The sequence below is a fragment of the Macaca fascicularis genome, chromosome 5, assembly GCF_037993035.2.
Source record: "Macaca fascicularis isolate 582-1 chromosome 5, T2T-MFA8v1.1".
Lineage (NCBI taxonomy): Eukaryota > Metazoa > Chordata > Mammalia > Primates > Cercopithecidae > Macaca > Macaca fascicularis.
Window position 1 is genome coordinate 92,644,568 of NC_088379.1, and position 23,591 is coordinate 92,668,158.

The window sequence follows — 23,591 nt, forward strand, 5'->3', positions numbered from 1 at the left end:
ACGTGTTAATATTTTAGAAACTAAAAAGCAATTTATTTGGATATTCTAGCTAACTTGTTTCTTCCCCTACCCCCAAATTGCCAAGTCCTTACAAAAAGGTACCCTCCATTATTTTTCTTGTTTTTGGCCTCTGAAATCAACACTTAAAGTAAGAGACAGAAATTAGTCATTATAGCAATTTGAAATATTTATTACTTATGTGGAAAGTTTCTTTTGAAGTGCGGGAAATATCTGAATGTGAAGGCTGAGGTTGGGATTGTCCCTCGAGTTGGATGAGAAAGACTGGGGCCAAGTTAATAAAGGCTGGGATGAGTCTGATACCTTTTCAAATGAGCCTGAGTTTTCAGCTTTTACTCAAAACATTGTTGGCTTTTAAATATTTTGGTGAATAAGGAAGACTCCTTCTGTTTATTGTAATATAAAATTGTCACATCAGGACATAAGTAGTTGTCAGCTGAAATGTACTAGAATTAAGTCTGAAGACATGCTTTACTTGTAGAATATTTAAATCTTGCTTAGCCTAAGGAAATTAAATTTTTCCTCTTGTTTTCAAATGTTAGTTTATACTGTTTGAACCTGGATATTTAAATGGCTAGGTCTAACTGAAAGTACAGTTTGCTGATAAATATTATGGAAGTAGTAGAAATCTGCTCCACATGTAAAGCTTAGAACTTGACATTGAAGTAATGTCTACATCTCTTATTCACAGTTCTTCCACTTCCCAAAAACAAGGAACAAACATTTGTGCTGGTTATTTGTACATTTGTAGATCTGCATTAAGCCTTCAGCATCGTAGAACATTTATTAAAAATTTTTTTTCACTAAGTGTTCATCTCACTTTTTCTTTTCCTTTTTTGAGACAGGGTCTCATTCTGTCACCCAGGCTGGAGTGCAGTGGGGTGACCTTGGCTCATTGCAACCTCCACCTTCTGGGGTCAAGCGATCCTCCTACCTTAGCCTCTTGAGTAGCTGGTACTACAGGCACACACCACCGTACCTGGCTAGTTTTCGTATTTTTAGTAGAGATGGGGTTTCGCCATTTGGCCCAGGCTTGTCTTGAACTCCTGGGCTCTGTCCACCTTAGCCTCCCAAAGTGCTTGGATCACAGGCGTGAGCCACTGTGCCCGGCCCCACATGCTTTGTGCTTGGTGCTGCTTTAGGTACTTGGAGAAACTGGTCAATAAGACAAAATCCTTGTCTTCCACATTTTGTAACAAACTGTAGGTGGCATGTAACACAGAACAAGGGATGTGACAGTGACAGGGTTGAGATGAGTTCTTTGGATAGTAGTTATACTTCAGGGAAAAGGGGTCCAGAGAGGGTGACATTTGATAAGAGAAAGGCAGAGACTATTTGCCACGTTGAAAGGGGCTTGACAGATTACGCTTTAGGCTTTGAAAGCTTTTGAAAACCTTAGGGAGTCATTTTTTTTTTTTAAGTGATTACTTTGAAAAAGCTCATTTGCATATCTAAAACCTGGTTTTGGGGGAGCCCTTATGGGTCCCTTTAAGTGTCATTTAATATCATAACTGCTAATGTACTACAACAGGTGACCCTAGGCTAATTTAAACTAGATTGAAAGATTGAATAAAATATATTTTAATTCACTAGGAATCTTAGCCTTAAGGGTAGTTTGTGTATTTTACCCTCTCTGTGGGATGCTGGGCTATTAAACCAACAAGGTGTGGTCCACTTTCACAAGCATATTCACTTTCCTGCCTCCTTCGCCCCCCAGCAAAGGCCTCCAAGAACCTCCAAAACCTACCCCCTACCACAGCTCCTCCCCGACACACATGTCCACTTTCCGTCTGGCAGCCTTGGTCTCCCTGCTCGTTTTGGTGTTCTGATGACTCTCCACAAGACTTGCATTGTGCTGTCTCCCTCCTTTCAGCTCTGACCTGGGGTGGCCTTTATCAGTAGTTTTCCCTAACTACCCTGTATAAAAGAGTGATCTCTAGCCATCTTTTCTCTTTCATCCTTTTCCCTCCACAGGTTTGTTACCCATTGAGAAATGGTGTATTTTAGTTGTCTTCCTCCTCTAGACTAGCGGGGACATTTTTTGGCTCAGAGTTTTAACCATAGGGTCTAGGGCAGTGCCTGGCACATAGTAAGTGCTCAGAATAAATGCAGAAGGAAAGATATTACACGATAAACTTGATTGAATACCTATGCACAGTATTTAATAGACAGGATTTAAAGTATCTAGATTTTATTTCTAGTTGAAAGTATATAATTCTTGTACATTGTCATACTGATTTAATCTTACTGATTTAACTTCAGATTTTCCCTCATTTATACTCTTGTGATTTTTCTCATTTCCTTATTTGACATCAGATAATCTTCACTTCATCCATGGAGTTTAAATAATCTTTTATGACTCCAGCAACCATTTTTATCATATCAACCATTAACCTTTTTCACTAGAGTTAATCATGTAGAGTCGGTTTCCCCTCTATCTTGTTATCCCATAATTCCTGTGGAAAGTTTCTCCGTGAACTTGAATTCTGCCTTCTAACTATTGTCACCGTTTGGAGAGTTCCTGTTATATGTTGTGTCACAACTGCCGGACATCTGCCTTTTCACTTTTTCATCTATTCTTTGTTTAGCCTGCTTCGTAATTTGTAACCTCCCATCGTCTCTTAGAACGCATGGGCAGTCCTTATTTCTGCCATACATCAAAAAAGGAATCAGAGCCTGATTGCTTTGAAAATGCCAAGATTCTAGGGCCAGGCACGGCAGCTCACACCTGTAATCCCAACACTTTGGGAGACTGAGACGAGAGGACTGCTTGAGCCTGGGAGTTTGAGACCAGCCTGTGCATATAGTAAGACCTCGTCTCTACAAAAAAATTCTTAAAAAAATTGCCGAGCATGGTGGCACAAACCTGTAGTCCTAGCTACTCAGGAGGCTTAAGTGGGAGGGTCACTTGAACCTGGACGGCGCATAGGTTGCAGTGAGCCATAATGGTGCCACTGCACTCCAGCATGGGTGACAGAGTGAGACTTTGTCTCAAATTAAAAAAAAAAAAAAAAAAATTCTGGGATTCTGGCTGTGCTCTGGAGCCCAGCCTCTTTCTCCTGCCTTGTGTGCCATTGCCCATCCTATCCCCGGATCAGTTTTAGATTTGTGAGATTCTGTAAGTTTACACATACTCACATACTCGTTAGTGGTTCCTGAAAAGTGTTACTTTTCTTATTATTTTTAGCACACCTGATGCCATGGTTGTGACTTACTGATTTTGAATAACTGCTATGAGCTTGACTTCACTTGCTCTTTCTCAAAATGATCATAAGAAATGTTAAGCCAAGAAATAAGGCTATGTAAATACTTTTTGGATCTGAATTGAGATGTTACAAAATATTGGCAGTGAAAGCTTCGGGCAAGCCCAGTACTAAGAAATTGAAAAGAAATGGCGACTTTATGTCTTCATACAGTAGCAGTTGGGTTGACTCACTGCAGCATGCCTGCCAGAACCTGTATGTGGCTCTTTAAGCTTTGCTAGAACAGCTGCCTGAAAAATGCATTTGTACAAAGGGTTTTGAGAATTGTTTGTTACCTGTAAGCAAAAAGTTTACCTAACCAAATGTAAAATATGATTAAATCTACATGTAGTTTAAAGAGTTGCTTTACCTGAGCAATTTGGCTTCTTTTGAACACTATCAAAGTAGATAATACGGTTCTGTATGTTTTGAAATAACTGCCTTGACTTTGTGTTTGGAAATGAAATTTGTTATTTGACCAGTTAAAGTATATAAGATTTAAAGTTAGTTTATCTTCATAAGGGAAGTATAGCATATTGAGTTCCAATAGGAAAGTAGTTTTATTTTAAATCAAAGTCTTCCTCTTGGTGGGTTCTGGAACTTAGATTTAATTACATCAGTTGGGTTTTCTAATCATTGTGTCATCCATTGGCCAGAACAAGGGGATCTTGTATCAGATGGGATAGATTGCATCCCAGCCCCAGCACGTGCCAGCTTCATGATCTTGGGCATGTCAGGTGGCTGTTTCCCTCATCCTTAGAATGTGAAGGGATGGTCAAAAGCCACCACACAGGATCGTAATATAGGCAGTGTCTGTTCTGATCACATAGTGGGCACAGCTACATGATACTATTACTTATTTAACAAAGGGGTCCTATTCAGCCTGCTTTTTTAGGATACCTACCAGTTTCTAGACAGAATATAAAGGTGAAAATGATTTGATCCTAATTCAAGAAAACTTACAGATGAGAAAGAAAAAGCATATCCATTGAGCTTTCTGTTCTCTTGACCTAGGCTTTATTGCTATGGCTGAGACTGGGTCTAAGAGATTTGGATTCTCTTGCTGTGGGGACAGAGGTGCTCACCTAGGTGTGCTGTAGTTCATCTCCTCATTCTTCACATTCAAGGGCTGATTCTTCACATATAGTACGTCCTTGGCTTCAAATATAGTGTGTGGGACAGGCGGAGGACCTTAGCCTCTTAAATTTAAAAGAAATTTGAATTCCTTTAAAATTTGTCCTTATGCCTAAAAATCCTTCACCTGTCATCAAACTGTCTTCGGCTACATGGATTTTCTGTTTGAAAAAAAATCATAATGGTATTCATGATTAATTTTCTATATTAGCATAACTTAGTTAACAACTTGTAACTTAAAGTAGATGTCGTACATGTTTTTTAATCAAAAACTTTAGAAAAAATTTTTTCTTGTGCCATTTTCTCCTCCAGTAATAGCATGCTAGTTTATGTTGAGATACCCACCTCTGGTGATACAGTAAATCATGCTTTCTGAAATATTTTGTGGTTACTCTTGGCTGTGCCAGCAGACACTAGTAATACACAGATCTGCTGATTCTCATGTGAGATACGTTTATTCTTTATCAAATAAATTATACTCACAAATTTTTATTAAGTAAAATACTTTATGTATAAATCCCAATACATCCCAAATGAGGGAGGAGAGATTTTGTTTGACCATGCTGGTTTATCACTTCTGAGTGTTTCTTTGGAGATAGCTTTTGCAATCTTCCTTCAGAGATCACAGTCCCTACTCTTTAGGTTCGGAACAGGTTTTATACCTGCAGGCCTATTTTGTTACTATCTATGTAATTCTCTGCAGGGAAAATTTTTAGAATCTGGGACAGCATTTTCATGGTACCTGTTTATCCTGAAGAGGAAGTGGAGCCAAAAGTCAGAACTTTCTCTAACTTTCTGACTTACTTTAGGAGAGTATATTCTTGGAATTTAGATGTTTAGTAGCTAGAAGAGAAAGTTACAGAATTTGTAATCCTGTGCTCAAAACAGGAAGTGTGGTCGGATTACATGATCATTGATGTTACAAGAATTAAGGCAAATCAGTTTTATTCAAAACAAACCTAGTAACTAAGAAAGAGGTCCATTTTTTGTTTTGTTGTGGTTGGTGGCTAATATTGAATACACTTCGCCAGATTTTTTTCTGGTTGTATTATACTTTACATTTATTTCAAAGATACTTCTTTTATCTTTTGTTTGTGTATATCCCAGCCAAGCCACCATTTAGCAATAAACCTGTTGAGTGACTTTTTCTTGTATACCATAATGTTGCTAACTGGCAAGTCCTATGACTGAAGGCTGTATTTTCTAGCCTTGAAAAAATATGAATTTAGCTGTGCACAGCGGCTCACGCCTGTAATTCCAGCAGTTTGGGAGGCTGAGGTGGGCAGACCACTTGAGCCCAGGTGCTCTAGACCAGCCTGAGCAGCATAGTAAGACCTCATCTCTACAAAAACACAAAAATTAGCCAGGCATGGTGGCATGCGCCTGTAGTCCCAACTATTCGGGAGGCTGAGGCAAAAGGGTTGCTTGAGCCCAGGAGGCGGAGGCTGCAGTAAGCCAAGACCACACCTGGGTAACAGAGTGAGACCCTGTCTCAAAAAGAAATAAAAATATGAATTTAGCTTCTGTTAGATAAATATTGTGCAAGACCTACATTTACAAGTTGCTGACAGTTTTCATTTTATTTAGAAACTTATCCCAGTATGTTTTTAGTACATTTATGAAAGTTGTTTCTTGGCAGAGTTACCACCTCATGTAGGCGGTCATTTACAAAACAGCCAAGTTTTATTCATTTTCATTAGAAAATATAGTGATTTTTACCAGGATTTCCGAAGTAACCACGCCTGCTTTCTTCAGTGGTAGATAGTGGCTTTGCAGTAAAAATTGGTGGTCAGATTTTTGAATAGGTATTTTTGGAAATACTGAAGGATTTTAACCTCTAATAATTTGCTTTTTGGAGCATTGGTAATGCTCCAGCAGATTATTTTTTCCTTTTCAGTTTTACTTACAACATTTCCTCAGATAGCCATGTTCATAAAATTTGGGGGGAAAGGAAGAGAGGAAGCAATTACTGATTCATCCCTGTGATATTTGGCTATTTCCATGGAAGAATGTTAAGGGTAGGGGAGTTTTTAAAATTTGACAACACATGTACAGATTGGAAAATGTTTGCTTTTTACTATTTAGGTTCACGATAAGCCAGAATGCCTACAGATACGTTAATCCAAGTTTGAGGAAATGGATTTTTTTTTTCCCCACTGAAACAATAGCAATAAGGTTAAACATAATCTGTAGACAATTGCGTTTGTATTACTGTTCCCATTGATCAGTGTTCACATAGGCAAAAAAGAATAATTTATTACATGTGAAAAATAAAGCTCACTATTAATAATGTCCTTTGGACAGGAATGTAAAGTAACTGCACTGTTGGGTGATATTTGCCTTGATAGCGTCATACATCTTACTGTGTATTTAATTCTAATGTTGAACTTTTTATGTACCTGGCACTGTTCTGAGTGCTTTACAAATATTCATTCAACTTTAATTCATTTAATGGCTAATTACTCTAATTCAGTTAGAGTAATTTTGGAAGAAAGTAATTGAGTGTATTATGTATCCCCCCCACCCACCCCATTTGTTTTGTTTGCATGGACCCTGACCTCACTGATTAGGAGTGGAGGACTTTAGTCTCAGGGCTCGCAATGAATCCTTGTCTTGTGGTAGTTCTGCTTCAATGTTTGTAACATGTGAAAGAGTCTGTCTTGAGATGGTGAGAGGCTTGCACTTAACTGGTTTCTGTGTTATAATTATATAATTATAATTGTATTCGTACATTGTAATTGTATAATTGTAAAACTTACATTTTTTGGAAATTACAGCCTTTAATAAATAAAACGTATACATGTCCTCTCTCTCTTTTGTTTAATTAGGCATATTTTCTATTTACATGCTAGAAAAGTTGTTAGAAATCATTTCACATTCATTCTTCTCTGTGTCCCTGCCCTTTCCAGCATGCTCGAAGACGACCTTCAGCTCAGTGACAGTGAGGACAGTGACGGTGAACAAGTAAGTGTTGCACAGCCTGTAATACCAGGAGTCCTTTTAAATCCATCTAACAGATCTGAGCTGCTTGTTCTAACCTGTTTTTTGTTCTTTTCCTGTTCCTTCTTCCCCTTATTGTGAATGCCTAGACCCCAGAGAAGCCTCCCTCCTCATCTGCACCTCCAAGGTACTGTGTGGGTTTCTCCCCATCTGTACAGAATGTTTGCAATTTTTTACCAAATGGGAAAAATAAAGCCTTATTTAGTACTTCCACAGTTTTTTCATGGGAAGAAGCTGAAGGATCACAGTAAAAGGAAAGTACCTGTTTAATATTTTGGAAGCTTAAATCAGCCATAAGGAGGTTGTTAACCCTATAGAAGCGAGAGCCCCACACTGATCTACATCATCAGTATAGATGTTAAAGATTTTTAAGAGTTTACAGGTTGGGCGTGCTAGCTCACGCCTGTAATCCCAGCACTTTGGGAGGCCGAGGTGGGCAGATCACTTGAGGTCAGGAGTTCGAGACCAGCCTGGACAACATGGTGAAACCCTGTCTCTACTAAAAATACAAAAATTAGCTAGGCATGGTGGCGTGTGCCTGTAGTCCCAGCTACTCAGGAGGTTGAGGCAGGAGAATCGCTTGAACCCAAGAGATGGAGGTTGCAGTGAGCTGAAGTCACGCCACCGCACTCCAGCCTGGGTGACAGAGCGAGACTCTGTCTCAAAGAAAGGAGTTTACACACAAGCTTAAAATACAATTTATCATCAGTGTTAGGTAATCAATATTTGAAAAGTTAAACTGACAAGCCCAGTGTTTTAATGGAGGTAACAGATTTGCTGTTTTCAATAAAGCTCAATTATTTCCAGAACTTCTTTTCCATTATGGTTGTTTTCTTAGTTACATGAATTTTCATACTGTTTCAGCTGCTTTTCAAAATGACCAGCAGTACATTTCAGTGTGATGAGAAATGGAACAAGCCAGCCATACTTTAGGAAATGTGATGATTTAATTTTTGAAAATATGAACTATTTGAACTACTTTTATAATATTTTCCTCTGATATGCCAGATACCTGTCTTTTATGGACAAAGTTTACTCCCTTGAGATGTGCTTATCCACTCAGAGACGAGATTAGTGATAAAATCTTGTCCATTATGCAGGGGATGTTACAGTTAATGTGGAGGAAGCCCATGTAATTATGTGCACTCTTACAGATTCATAAGGTTTGCTTGATTATGTCTTATTTTGTTCAGTAATTTCTGGTGGGTTATGATGACTCATAAAACATGACAAGGTAGCCTAACTTCTAAAAGTGAAGGAAAAGGAAAAAGAAGAGACCAAGCAGGGGTACAGATTTGAGGCAGGAGTAACATTGAGAGTGTAGCCCCTTTTGCTCATCACTGGCTCATGCTCTTCAGCTGCCAGTGGAGATAGGGCCACAGACTGGGTACAGCATTTCTGTGAGGAAATTATATAGTGGTATCGTGTGTGCTTTAAAATTACTTCAACTAGTGATTTTGTTATTGTTTAATACTTTTTATTCTAGTATGTTATTTACGAATCTATTTTGAAAACATTTTAGGTGGATTTGGAATCTGTCCAGATTTTAGTTAATGACTTATTGCTTTAATTAATACCATCTAGGGTGAAGCTTTAAGATTATATATGCTTTGAAATTCTATGTGTGTCTAGCATTGTGATCAATGTGTTTTCTCACTAACTTAGATTTATTGCCCCATTCTTAAAACTTGGAGTAGATAATCTCTCCTTTGGCTGATATTTGGGGATGATCCCTAAATCACTTTGGTAGTTCTGCCAGGAAGTGTGAATGGTTGTTTACTTTTGAGTTCATCTTGCAAAGGAACACCATTTATATTTAGTGGTCTTTGGCTACCACCCAGTTCTTGTATAGAGAATATAGGGAGATTCTAACTTACTGGCTTTTCTTATAGAAATTAATTGGATTTGGTTATGTGTAGCAGAGACCAGCAAACTTAAAGGATCAGATAGTAAATATTTTAGGCTTTGTGGGCCGTATATGTCTCTGTTGCAACTGTTCAAATCTGCCATTGCAGCGTAAAAGCAGACATAGTACATTAAAGAAATGGGTATGGGTGTCTTCCAATAAGACTTTATTTAGAAAAGCAGGCAGCCAGCCTAGGCTATGGTTTACCAACCCTTCATATGAAGCACCCAGCATCTAACTTAAATTTTGGATCGCTTGAAATATTCTTCAGGAGTAAAATTTCACAGGCTTGTCTTTTATGCATTTATCTGGTGAACAGTTTTCAGAGGTTTTTGCTTTTCTATTAAACTACTTTGGGCCTCTCTCAGTTGGATGATGTGATAATTTAGCAGTGTATCTAATACCAAGACCCTTCCTTTTGAGTAGCAGAAAAATGGGCAAGGGAGAAGGAAGAAATCCACCTTGCATCGTGCCTTCTAATTTTATCTTTTGGTTGCTTTGCAGTGCTCCACAGTCCCTTCCAGAACCGGTGGCATCAGCACATTCCAGCAGTGCAGAGTCAGAAAGCACCAGTGACTCAGACAGTTCCTCAGACTCGGAGAGCGAGAGCAGTTCAAGTGACAGCGAAGAAAATGAGCCCCTAGAAACCCCGGCTCCGGAGGTACCGTGTCCCCCCTCGAGATGGCCACCTTAAATGGCAGCATCCTGCCCTTTGAAGCTAGAGTCTGTGCTGTGGGCCAGGACTGACCATGAGACTGAGTCGTTCTGTGCCATGGGGCAGTGCTTTCCTGCTCCTGCGCTGTCTAGAGCCATCTGTTTCTGTTTATTTGCTTCTTACCAAATATTTAGTAAAGGAGAGTTGGAAGAGAGGTCTTCTCCCCCCTGTTGAAAATGATAGGCCTTCTCTGTCATTGCTAGTGGTGTTTTGAAGATCAACTCATTAAGACTGTTTGCACACCATTTTCTTTTCCCTTCTTTTAAAAAGAAAACTTGGTTTCAGTAGGCTGCTATTTTAATATTAATGAGAATTCTTTTTGAAATTTTAGAAATGCATGAATTAAGGAAAGCAAAAGGAGACCGCCTGATTTAGCAAAGGGCAGGAATGTGAACTAGAAATAAGTCATCAGGAGTTCTATTTTCGAATCACTAAAAGCCATGCGTTAAATTGATGGCAAAGTGATTTTGTCAGGGTTCTGTTTCTTGCTCCCTTCTGCCCCATGTAAAACAGGGATGATGGTGTTTGCTTGTTACCCACCCTCAGGAGAATATTGTAAAGATAAACTGATAAGACTGAAAATCTTAAGCACTAAATAAATATAGAGGGTTTATGCTATTTACTGGATTGTGGAGCCCAAGAAATTGTTAGTAACATCTAACAGGGTTGCCAGATAACCTCAAAATTTGGGTAGCATTGTAAAAATTATGGTGGGGAAAGAATTTAATGAAAAGGGAAGGCATTCTTTTCTTTTTGGTGAATGAGACCAGCCCACATCGAGAAAATTATTCCAGATATTTAATATGGAAATGCCAGGAAATGAAGCTTTCTAATTAGGAAAGCATTAAAAAGCCTTCTGTATTTGTCTCTGTTTAGAAAGCAAAGCAGTTCCAGTGGGGCATTAACTGAATACATCTGGAGCTGATATAGGGAGATTTAAGGGTCTTGTCTGAGGGTGAGGGAGGCTGAGAAAATAACTGGCTGTCATTTTCTGTTAGATGCGAATCTATGTCTGGCGCAGAAAATAAGAGTTTGATATGTTTTGGAGTGGACAGACATGCAGCAGTATTAACTGCACTTGAAGTGCCTTTCAGATTTAGAAACTACACTGTGTGTTTCTGGGGCTCTTTGTTTCCTTATATGATACTAATTGCTATTGAAATAATTTTTCTTTGCCTCAGGGAAAAGGATACTGAATATGCTGTGCAGACAAATTGTGCGATGTTCACTGTTAACGTTTATAAGATCTTTGCTTTGTGTTTCACTTTATTCTTAAGAAAAATCTTCATGCTAGTTAGATTACTGACATCAAAAAGATAAATAACATTTAATTAAAATAAAATGGAAATGGTACAGATTTGGCTGAATAATTGAAACTTGATAGAAAGTCTGGTATTTGTAGTAATGAGACATAGATATATTTTATTGCTTGAGAAGTTACTGGAATAGAGTGAAACCTCTTAGGTGTAAAATAAATGGTCCACTCCTTCCTTATCTTTTAAAATCGCTTTACTAAAAAGGGCTGGTATTGGTATGTATTGCAGATCCGTGGACAGTACGTGTTATGTACTGAGGCTCATCCTCCTGGGAATATTTTATCTTTGTTTAGATTTTAAATTTTGAATTTTTCCTAAAGTATTTAACTACATGTCTTTCCTTTTACAGTAAATACCTGCATTATTATAAATCTCTGGTGTTATTTGGGAGTAACACAAATTCCATAATAGGCTGTACATACAGATATTAATGAGAATTCTTTTTCATTAATATTCCATAATCAGTACTGTACATTATGCAGTTTTCAGTTTCTTACTCTTTTATGTCTTTTAATTTTTTGGGTATGTAGTAGGTGTATATATGGGTGCGTGAGATATTTTGATACAGCCATATAATACATAATAATCACATCAGAGTAAGTGGGGTACCCATCACCTCAAGCATTTAAAAAACATTTTGCACTCATATTCCCCGTAGCTATGTAGTGTTACTAAAAGAATAAATCTATATTGTGCATAGCTCAGAACTTCTTAATTCAAAATCATAATTCATTCTAAAGTATACTAACTTTTGCCAATTTATTAAAACACCTAATAAAAAATAATTATATCCTTTTTTTCCTACTTCCAATTTGCAGTATTTGGGTTGCACCGGCACTGGGAGAGCAGATTGGGGGTGAGGAGAGGCAGAGAAAGAAATGAAAGTCCAGACCTTGATCCTCTAAACAAAGATAAAATGTTCCCAGGATATTTGAAAGTCTAAAACCTTGGCACTTTTATCTACTTAAACTTTATTTTTAAAAATGTTTTATTTTCATTTTTATTTATTTATTTTTATTGAGACAGAGTCTCACTCTGTCGCCCAGGCTGGAGTGCAGTGGTGTGATCTTGGCTCACTGCAAGCTCCGCCTCCTGGGTTCAAGTAATTCTCCTGCCTCAGGCTCCTGAGTAGCTGGGACTACAGGTACGTGCCACCACGTCTGGCTAATTTTTGTATTTTTAGTAGAGATGGGGTCTCACCATGTTGGCCAGGCTGGTCTCGAACTCCTGACCTCAAGTGATCCACCCACCTCAGCCTCCCAAAGTGCTGGGATTACAGGCGTGAGCCACAGCGCCCAGCCTAAAAAATATTTTAAATCAATCCCTTATGAAAACATTTTTTCCATCTCAATACCCAAATAATATATCAAAGAAATTGTATCCATTTCACAACTTAATATTGGGTATACAGGATTGCCCCTACCTCTTCCCCTTGTCTGGCACAACTACTCAATTTTACCCTCAAATTGGGACATAGGCCTTCCTTCAGAACGTTTTAGGACTGTAATGGAAGAATATATTTTATTTCTGTAACCAGGACATTCTTAGGGACTACTAAATGTATCTCAGTACTATACTGTTCTGAGGGTTGGGGGGAAACCAGATGTTATTTATACCAGGAATGACTTCCCTTTTGGGTTCACACTTAAATTGTCTTCTAAAGAGCATGCCAGGGATTGGGGTGCAGTTGTAAGTATAGCCAGCGGGTGAGGTATGTCCATACCTTTCCTGAGGAAGGGTGTGAAGGCTTCGTGCCTGTTGTGATTGGCAAGTGATGTCTCTCACTACCTTGTCCCATCAGTTAACCGTTTATGTAACCACACCCTGAAGTCTCTGCAGGAAATCATGTTTGACAAGTGGGCATTGTGTGCTAATCTTCTCTCTACTCTTAACCATTCTGCCTTCTTAGAATGTTGAATACAGATTTAGATGTGACAAAATGCCTGCCACTTAGTAGTAGTTTCCTTCTTCCCTCCCTCTCTGCCCTTAAATTCAGATGACAGCATGGGTATACAGTTAACATAAGCGAAGGAAGCCATAAGGAAGATAATGTTATCATAAGCAGCAGTATGAGGTAAACAGAAAGAAAAAAGGAATTATGCAGTCATCTTACTGTCCAAAGAATGTTCTTGCCTGGTTTTTTAAGTTTCTTAGTTCTGTTCCATTAGTCACACTAAACCCGAACTGTCTACCTGATCATTTTATTACCTAACCTTTTCCTGGCCAAAAAGCCTTTATGTCATAGCCACATATTTTGCATCATTAGATTTCCATGTTTTATGAAGTAGAATTATTTGGGATGTTCCACTCGGAAAAATTGTCAGCAGTCTTTCTTCCCCTTAAAACTTTTCCACCTACTGGAGTGTTCTCCTTATCTATAATCTAAGCAAATAAATCTGAAGTGGGATGTCTTTCAGCTAATTTTCTGATGCGTTATGTATATGACTGACTTCTACAAACCACCTCCCAGAGTGGATCTTTAAAGAAATTAGTATTTTTCTTAAGATAAGGACGTAAGGACAGCGATGTGTTCTCTTTAAAATAAATGTAACTATCACTCACTCTGTTAGACACTAATGTTTTTCTATATGATATGAAATTCATGGGTATAGTAATCCACCTAGCGGAATACTCATATATCTCATGCACCCACTGTGTGCAAGATAGAGTAGTGGAACTTGGAGACACAAGAGTGTCCGTCATTCTTTTAATAAGGTGTAATAGCTGAGCTGGAGAGACGTGGTGGGATGCAACAGCAGTTAATTTATCGACAAAGGTTGAACTAACAGTTAAGATAACAAGCCAGGAACCTCTGTTTTTCTGCCACGCAATTGTACATTCTCATTGCCCCTGACTGTATGCCTCCCTTTGTATCTTAGAAACATAGGTGCTATTTCAGACCAGGTTGCTTGTAATGAGAGATTTGATGTATGACTTTTTTTTTTTTTTTTTTGGGACCGAGGTGTCACTCTATTACCCAAGTTGGAGTGCACATGGCTCACTGCGGTCTCAAACTCCTGGGCTCGAGCAATCCCCACCTTAGCCTTCTGAGTAGCTGGGACCACAGGCATGTGCCACCTCTCCTGGCTAATTTTTTACTTTTTTGTATCAATGAGGTATTGCTATGTTGCCCAGGCTGGACTTGAACTCCTGGGCTTAAAGAATTGTCCTGTGTTGGCCTTCCAAAGCTGAGATTATAGGCATGAACCACCGTGTTGGTCCAATGTTTGACTTTTCAAGAGTTCACATGGGATTAAATGCTTGGCTAATGTGACCCAGCTGACTTCTTATCAAGGTGTAAAAATTGCAAATCAGTATATACTATATGTGATGTGATAACTTTGTCACATATAAATGTTTACTACATAATGTTTTTAAGTAAAAGAGAGAAATGGGCCTGTTACTCTAGTGCTTTGGAAGACTGAGGCAGGAAGATCACTGGTGGCCAGAAGTTTGAGGCTGCAGTGAGCTATTATCATGCTACTGCACTCCAGCCTGGGCAGCAGAGTGAGACCCTATCACATACAAAAAAGAGAAATCTCTTCTTGAATAAAAGTCATCTTTAGTTGAAAAATATGTCAAAACAAGGATAAAATGTGAGCCCACTAAAACTTAGTTTATTCATTAGCTGCCTTCTGCAGATTCTTGATGAAATGATTTTTTACTCATTTCCTCCTGTTATTCCTTAATAGAGTAGTTCACATACCAAAATGTGTCAATTCTGTTTAAATTATACTGTAATTACCATTAGATATATTATAAAGATTTCTCAGCAGTTGGCAGTTGCCTGTTGGTTAATACTTGCTATTACCAAATTTCTAAATCCCACAAAAAAGTGAAGGTTGCTTTAAGAGTTAATTGTTATAGATCTTATAACTTGAGGAGGATGACCGGAACCTAAATTCTGGATTTGGAGGGATTCGCTCCTCTGCAGGACAGTATTGTATAAGTGGGTGACTAACACAAAAGAATGATTTGTCATCATCAGTCAGTTAACACTTTTCTTTCTTTCCTTATTTTTAGCCTGAGCCTCCAACAACAAACAAATGGCAGCTGGACAACTGGCTGACCAAAGTCAGCCAGCCCGCTGCACCACCAGAGGGTCCCGGCAGCACAGAGCCCCCACCGCGGCGCCCAGAGAGTAAGGGCAGCAGCGACGGTGCCACGAGTCAGGAGCGTTCTGAATCCAAAGATCCTCCCCCGAAAAGCTCCAGCAAAGCCCCCCGGGCCCCACCCGAAGCCCCCCACCCCGGAAAGAGGAGCTGTCAGAAGTCCCCGGCACAGCAGGAACCCCCACAGAGGCAAACTGTTGGAACCAAACAACCCAAAAAACCTGTCAAGGCCTCTGCCCGGGCGGATTCACGGGCCAGCCTGCAGGTGGAAAGGGAGGCGGGACTTCTTCCCTACGGCTCCAGAGACCAGACTTCCAAAGACAAGCCCAAGGTGAAGACGAAAGGACGGCCCCGGACCGCAGCAAGCAAAGAGCCCAAGCCAGCAGTGCCCCCCTCCAGTGAGAAGAAGAAGCACAAGAGCTCCCTCCCTGCCCCCTCTAAGGCTCCCTCAGGCCCGGAACCCACGAAGGACAATGTGGGGGACAGGAGCCCTGAGCACTTTGCTCTTGTTCCCCTGACTCAGAGCCAGGGCCCGCTCCACAGTGGCGGCGGCAGCAGGACTAGTGGCTGCCGCCAAGCCGTGGTGGTCCAGGAGGACAGCCGCAAAGACAGACTCCCATTGCCTTTGAGAGACACCAAGCTGCTCTCACCGCTCAGGGACACTCCTCCCCCACAAAGCTTGATGGTGAAGATCACCCTAGACCTGCTCTCTCGGATACCCCAGCCTCCCGGAAAGGGGAGCCGCCAGAGGAAAGCAGAAGATAAACAGCCGCCTGCAGGGAAGAAGCACAGTTCTGAGAAGAGGAGCTCAGACAGCTCAAGCAAGTTGGCCAAAAAGAGAAAGGTGAGTTCTGGGGAGACTGCCTTGACTCCAGTGTGGACCATCCTTGCTGTTGGCCTGATGGTATCTTTGATCGACCTTTGATTTAGGCCCAGTTGAGTTGTCTCACAAGTCTTTGCTTTGATTCGCTGTAGCCTTTGCGCCTTCTACTAGCGTTAGCTGTCTGGACTTTGCTTCACATTCTGCATATGGGCATTAACACGTGTTGTGTCCCTCCATCGGTCTTGCTAGTTTAAAAAAGGTGAGGCAGTCATTAAAAACGATAGCTTCTTTTAGGATAATGTAGCATCTAGGGCTGCCCCCACCCCACCTCTTTTTTTTTTTTTTTTTTTTTAAGGCAAGGTCTTGCTCTGTCGCCCAGGCTGGAGTGGTGTGATCTTGGCTCACTTCAGCCTCTACCTCTGGGGTGGAATGATCCTCCTACCTAAGCCTCCTGAGTAGCTGGGACCACAGGTGTGTGCCACCACGCCCGGCTAATTTTTGTATTTTTTTGTAGAGGTGGGGTTTCACCATGTTGGCCAGGCTGCTCTTGAACTCCTGAGCTCAAGTTATCCACCTGCCTCTGCCCAAGTGATGGGACTACAGGTGTGAGACACGATGCCCAGCCTCATTTTCATTTATTGTTATAACTGGCATTTACCACCTGGCCCATTAGGTTTTGCCCATTAGGTTAGAAATTGAGATATTATATTAATTGAAATGTTAATTCATATTCTGAATTATTAAAAGAACTGCTCTGTACAAATTTTACTCTCGTAGTAGGATCTTTTATACCAATATCACATCCATATTTTAACACATGACCATACAACACCTCATTACAGTTACTAACATATGGTTAGTGTCTCCTTGAGTAATATAGGCTGATAATGGCACATTGCAAAGTGTTGACCACATCATTTTATTTATTATAATTTTGGAAGATTCTTTTGGATACAGAATGGACAGAGTAAAAAAAAAAATGCTGCATTATTTAAGATTGTCTGTTACTTGAACATGCTGCTATTTTAGACAGTCTCCTTTTATTTTGAATCATTGAGCTCTTGTTCTATTTGTTGCTTTTTCATGATGATGAAAGATTAGTGAGCTTTTCTCCAATAGCATTCCCAAGCCAACTTGCCCAAGAATCAGAGACAAAGACACAAGAAGGGCCAACTCTCTCCTGCTGAGAAGGAAATAAAATTTTTAACACTCTTGTAAGTACATGAAAAGCTTCTTACTCAGCTGTGGAAGTTGAGCTAAGAATAACAAAGGGAAAAAAGATTGTGAAGCCTGCTGTCATGTCTGAGATTTGACTGATTAATCCACTGGGTTAAAAATATAACCCGACTTTACCAAATAGTAAAGGGCGACTGCTTTCTTCAGAACCTCCTCGCAGCAGACTAGAGGATGTGTATTGCCACCACGTTTGCAGCAGGCAAGTTGAGTGGGATGGTATCCGTGCTAATGAGTGCTCTGTCTCAGCTAGAAGAGGGCATATTTTCATGCCAGAAACTTCTTTAAACTTTTTATATGGGATGGATTGGGGTGTGTATGTGTGTGTGTGTGAGAGAGTGAGTGAAAGGTACAAAACTTTATGGAGAAAATTGTGATGGACCTGGTTAGGAAAAAGATACCTGCATCTGATAACACCTGAGAAAACTTCAGGAACACACTCATGTAGCTCCCTGTCCTGGTAAATCTCTCACCTGTCTCCCAGCTGCTGTGGTCTTGTGTGGTCTCCAGTGCTGGCCGTCTGCATTAGCTGGGGTGGGGACAGGTATTCACTTCTGAAAGGATTACTTACCGGGTGGAAATGTTAGAACCTGGAGGATCCCCCAGAGAGCTCAGTCTAGTTCATACCCCAGTGCAAATCTAGAAGTGTTGCTTGAGGCCCTAGAAAGGGAAGCTTCCAGCTCTCACTGTTGACTGTGGGAACTGTGCCCTCTAAAAGCCGTTCCCAGGTTTTGGCTGAGCACCTCTTGGGCAGCTCATTTATCTTTCTGTTTAGAGCATGAAGAAATAGTGATCCCTTCATCTTAATCGAGTGCATGATTTCTTCAAAAGGCTGTCGAGCTGCTGAGAGATCTGACCTGGGAAACAGTCGGCCTCTTTGGTACTGTCAGGATTGATGTCTGACCCACTGGTTCCAAACTCCGGCTACACATTACAGTCACCTGGGAGCCTTTAGCACTGATGACGGGAATCCCCAACCCCCACTGGTATTTTAAAAAATTCCTCTGGTAATCCTAGTGCCTATCAGGGCTGGGAACCACTGAAGCAGAGCCGTACTACAGGGCCCAAGAGCATACAAAGCTAGTTATTTGGATCCAAAATTGGTCAAGTGTGCAGTATTTAGACATCATGATCTAGGCAAACAGAATTCCTGGCCTGAAATATGTCACTAGTTACAAACATTAGAAGCTTTCAGGTAAATAAATATAAAGAAACAGTCAACTGTATTCTTACTTCTTCATCAGAGAATCGTGTGTCGTTTGGTTTAACTTCCTGCTGGATTCCAGGTGGGAGATGAGCATATTAATCTCATTATTTATTGTAGAGGACAGGTTGTCCCCCCTTCCTCATTAGTGCCCTGACTGCTTGTTCGGGGTTCTCTGCCCCTGGCCCTCTGACTGGCACGGTTGCTCCAGCAGGCACCAGTGTGTGGGCCTGCTCTCCATGGCAGAGACAGGGCTGTCAAGTTTGGGTACTGCTAACATTTGGATAATGAGGATATTTTTCATTTTCTTCATTTTAAATGTGAACATTAGGAAAAGCTCTGTGAGCATATAGTCAGAGCAATAGAAGAACATGCTTGATCCCTCACATTAGTGGAATTTAGTGTTTTTATTTAAAGGCCTGTTAGAGTCTGTCCCTCTCTTGGCACAAAGTTTAGCAAATATTTTCTTTCAGAATATTTACAGATTCTTGAATCCACTTCAGATTTAAAAGTGTATGAAGATAATCATAAAGAGTTAATGGTGGCTAACATCTGTGATGAAGTCGTTAGACATGGCACCTATAGAAATGCACACACATTTTTTTTTTTACTACTCTACAGCCGTGGGTAAGGAACAATGCATGAGGAAAAGTAGAGAAAACTGTGAGGGTAAATATGCATGACCTCATGTTGTGTTCTTTACATAAACTACTGAATTTCATCAGTCTGACTGCAGTTTAGATTTTCTAATACCAACTTATGTTTTCTTTTTAAAAATTTTTATTTTTAGCTTAGAGACTATTCTGTTAATTCATCTACTTATTTTTTAGAGACAGGGTCTCGCTCTGTTGCCCAGGATGGAATGCAGTGGCATAGCTCACCAACCTCAAACTCCTGGGCTCAGGTGACCCTCCTGCCTCAGCCTCCTTAGTAGCGTGGACTACAGGCACATGCCACTGTACCCAGCTAATTTCTTTTTATTTTTTGTAGAGATGGGGTTTCACTTTGTTGCCCAGGCTGGTCTTGAACTCGGGACCTCCAGCAACCCTACCTCTGCCTCCCAAAGCAGTGGAGGTACTGGTTGAGGGCAGTTGTCTGGCTCATTGGTGTTTTGAACAAAGAATTGGACAAAATGCACACAAAACCAAGGCAGTGAAAACAGATTTATTTTAAATGAAAGTATGCTCCGCAGGGTGGGAGCTGGCTGGAGCAAGAGGCTTGGGAACACTGGTTCTTCTGGGGTTTGTATGCCCTCTAGAGGTTTCCCACTGGTTCACTGTAGTGGCCCACGACTGGTCTGATTGATTGTAGGGGGGACCAATCAGAGTTACTTTCATTTTCCAGCTACCACACAGAAAAAGGAGGGGTTGAAAAGGGAGTAGCCTCTGATATCCAGTCAGTGTAGGTGGGCCTAAGGTTCCCTGCCTTCAGACCCTGTTCTCCTGCCTCAGTGGGGTTACAGGCGTGAGCCACCATGCCTGGCCTATATTTTCTTCTTTAGAATTCTTAAACCAAGCTTAGTTTTTTCCAGATTTGGAAGAAAAGTTGAACTCAAGAACTACAATATATATATACAGTAATATGCAACCAGGCCAGTGCAATTGGGAGCCTTCTAAAAATGTACCTAGCTGGGCACAGTGGCTCACATTTGTAATCCCAGCCCTTTGAGAGGCTGAGGCGGGTGGATTGCTTGAGCCCAGGAGTTCAAGACCAGCCTGGGCAACTCTGTGAGACCCCGTCTCTGGGGGAAATTTTTTTTTTTTTTTTTTAATTAGCCAGGCGCAATGGTGCGTGCCTGAGGTCCCAGCTACTCGGGAAGCTGTGGTGGGAGGATCACTTGAGTCCAGGAGTTAAAGGTTGCAGTGAGCTGTAATTGAGTCACTGCACTCCAGTATGGGCAACAGAGTAAGACCCTGTCTCTAAAAAAAGTAAAATAAACACGTAACGTGCATAGAGCTACATGTGTGAGCCTTGCATTGTTCTAGGAGCTCATGGAGATAATTCCTCACTTCATTCAGTCATCTTATAGATTCCTTTCAAATGAAGGATAGTCTGTCTTAATTATCATTTAGATGAATAACTGAATAAGGAGGTGCATTCATTCAAGTCTTTCTTTTCCTTTTTCTAAATAATTGCTTTGCCAACCAAGACGCTTTAACTTTTTTGGGAAAGACATTCCAGTGCTATCGTGTATGTGTTTTGAGGAGTGAGGAAGGGAAGTTATGATGTGTAAGAGGAAAATGCAGCTTTATTGCAGGGAATGATTGGTTCAGTCCTTCCCTTGCATCCAAGATCCGACTGTCTTTTCTTGGTTTATTGCTCCAGATCAGCACCCCTGGTTATCTTTCAAAATGAAAGCTCATCCCTTCTGCTTGACTAAGGCCACTTACATCTAAATTTCTCCATGCCTGTTAGTTACCCTGAGGAGAGCACCACAGCCATATGCATGTGATAGCTTAGGCTGTTCTGAATCAACCGTTCCCTCACCAAAGAGAAAAGTGGATGAATTTCCCTTTTCTGTAGCACTCATCCCAGTGAACACAACCTGTTTGCACAGCAAGTCCCTGGGCCTGATCTTGGTGCAAACTTAAATTGATGTCCCTTGTGTCTTTTTTGTATTGAATCTCCTTCCGAGGGGAATCACAGGGAAGTCCCTGAATTTCCCCAAAGACTGCGTCTCCAGTTTTCTGTGTTCCATGTGCTACCAAGCTCATTTGCTTCCCTTTAGAAGAAGATAATAGAGCCTTAGAATTTAAGTGTGGAAAGAACCTTAGTGGTCCCTTGATCAGCTGCCACCTTTTATAGATGAGATCCAGAAAGGCACTAACATGGCTTGGCTGCTGAGTAAAAATAGATCTGCAGCTCAGGCATGCTGTCTCCTCCCAGTGCGGTGATCTTTCCTCTTTTTCACACGTGTTTCTGCGTACAAGTGTCTGTCGGGAGGATTCTTAAGAGGCGCACAAGGTCGGCGTACTGGCTCTGACGCCGGTGAATAAGGCGGCTACCACGTCAGCCCTGGCTTGGTTCCTCCACAGCCCCCACCGTTGCCACTCAGTACCACACACATTCCTACTCCACTTTAGCTCCTCCTGCAGATGCCCCCATCTTCCTCCACAGCCAAGCTCCTGGTTAACTACATCTTTCCATCTGCTGGAATCTCTGTTGCCCCAAATAAGTGTCAGTTCTGGAAGAAGCCACCTTTTCCCTGCTTCCTCCAAGTGTCTGCTGGGTGAGCCAGCTGCAGGGCAGCGCAGCCCGCCGAAAGGCTTTCCCTGACGGAAACTGACTCGGCCCCTTGCAAGCCCATGTCTTCCTTTTATGGCCTTCACTCTTGCCCTGTGCTCCACTGTGGGTGGAGCAGCATCTGGCAGACGATCAGGGCTGCCTGACCCAACAGGTTAAGAAAAGCAAACAAGTCTGTGAGGACCAATTTGTCAGCCGGCAGCCTCCCTTTGTGGAAGGTGAGGCACCGTCCTTGAGACACTTAACCTAGTAGAAAAAGAATTTCTGAAACCCATACCTTAAGCCAGATTCCCTGAAGTGGGGGTGACCTGGGGGATAAACCACAGGGCAAAGGGACTTCTTTTTCCTCCTGAAGAGAGAGTATCACTCTCATCTGAATGGCTTCTTGACCCAGAAAAATCTAAAGAACACCGTGCCTCCTGTTTTTTGGCAGGTCTTTTCTTGGAATTTTGGTCTGCATTTCCGCTCACCCAGTATTGCATGGCTCCCAGGTTAATGACCCTTTCCTACATCCATCCACTTAAAGTTGTAGTGCAGTCCTGCATCCAGTGACCTCAGCTGTGTCCCTGAGCTATTAAGCTGAATTTCTGTGCCACTGACAAATACCGAGTGCCTACTCTGGGGAAGCCTCTGTGACTGTTCCAGAGAGAAGATGACAAAGTTCCAAGTGCATAGTGTACAAAAAAATACTAACCTCATGCCCGCTGGCTTGATTTCAACAGTTAAGCAAAATCAACAGAAGGGGATTTTTGCTTTAAAGTTTGATGGCTTGCTTTCTACCAGCTTATAGAATAGTATCTGCTTCTAGGTTGCTAAATATCAATATAAAGCATATTATTCCAGTAAGTGCCAATGCAGTTGTTAGATGCTGGCGCTGAAGTTAGTGCTCGCTGGTTTCTCTCTTGTTGGCTGTCTACTTGAGTCACCGATTGGCACAGCCAGAGCTATAACCAGTCTGTGAGGATTGATTTGCCCTGACTTGTATCTTCATATGTGGTTTATAAGGTCTGCCAGATTGGCCTATAGTTACAACCAGCATGTCCTAAGCAAAATGAAACTATACGAACAAAAATCAGCTCTCATTCCACTGCTAGACTTTGGTGTTTTCTTTAAGAAGTAGCCTTGTTAATGCTTAGTTTTGCCTTGGGGGCCTTAATGTGTCATTAACTGCCTGGAAATACCTTTCATTGAAGACAGTATATTTTACTACCTCATGTTCAATTTAGTATCCATCTGTATATTTTAGCAAATTTTGACTTTTCAAAGACAAAGTTTCCGTCTTGTAGTGTTTCTTGGGCCGGCTATACTTCCTTTCATCTAAAACTCACTACAGTTCACTGGGCCGTTTGGTAACAGGGTAACCTGGGCATAATTAAGTGCTTGATTGACAGAGGAGTTACCAGTACCAGAAGTCAGGTTCTATTTTAACCCCATCATTTCCAATTGATTCTTTTTCTCTCCACCATTATTCACTGTCTCTCAAGCGTTGCCACTGTGAGTTGTTGAACGGAGGTTTGTATGCTGCACAGAGCCCTGTCGCAGTGCCCCAGCAAGCTTCTTGTGGCGTGTGGCAGCACCTTTAACCTCTAAATTGTACTCCAGGATCTGCTATAAGTCCATGCTTGCAGGAGAAACAGCTGTGTAG

At 41.1% G+C, this 23,591-nt stretch overlaps 1 protein-coding gene across 17 annotated transcripts in view; it reads left to right on the plus strand.

Moving 5' to 3' along the window:
* Positions 1–23,591, plus strand: part of AFF1 (ALF transcription elongation factor 1) — a 207,576-nt gene that overhangs the window by 164,994 nt on the left and 18,991 nt on the right. For all 17 annotated transcript variants that reach the window (XM_045392632.3, XM_045392634.3, XM_074040094.1 and 14 more), the window contains 4 exons: positions 7,304–7,358; positions 7,484–7,521; positions 9,805–9,961; positions 15,355–16,287. In XM_045392632.3, the coding sequence (XP_045248567.1) occupies positions 7,304–7,358; positions 7,484–7,521; positions 9,805–9,961; positions 15,355–16,287 (1,183 nt within the window). The remainder of the gene's footprint in view (positions 1–7,303; positions 7,359–7,483; positions 7,522–9,804; positions 9,962–15,354; positions 16,288–23,591) is intronic.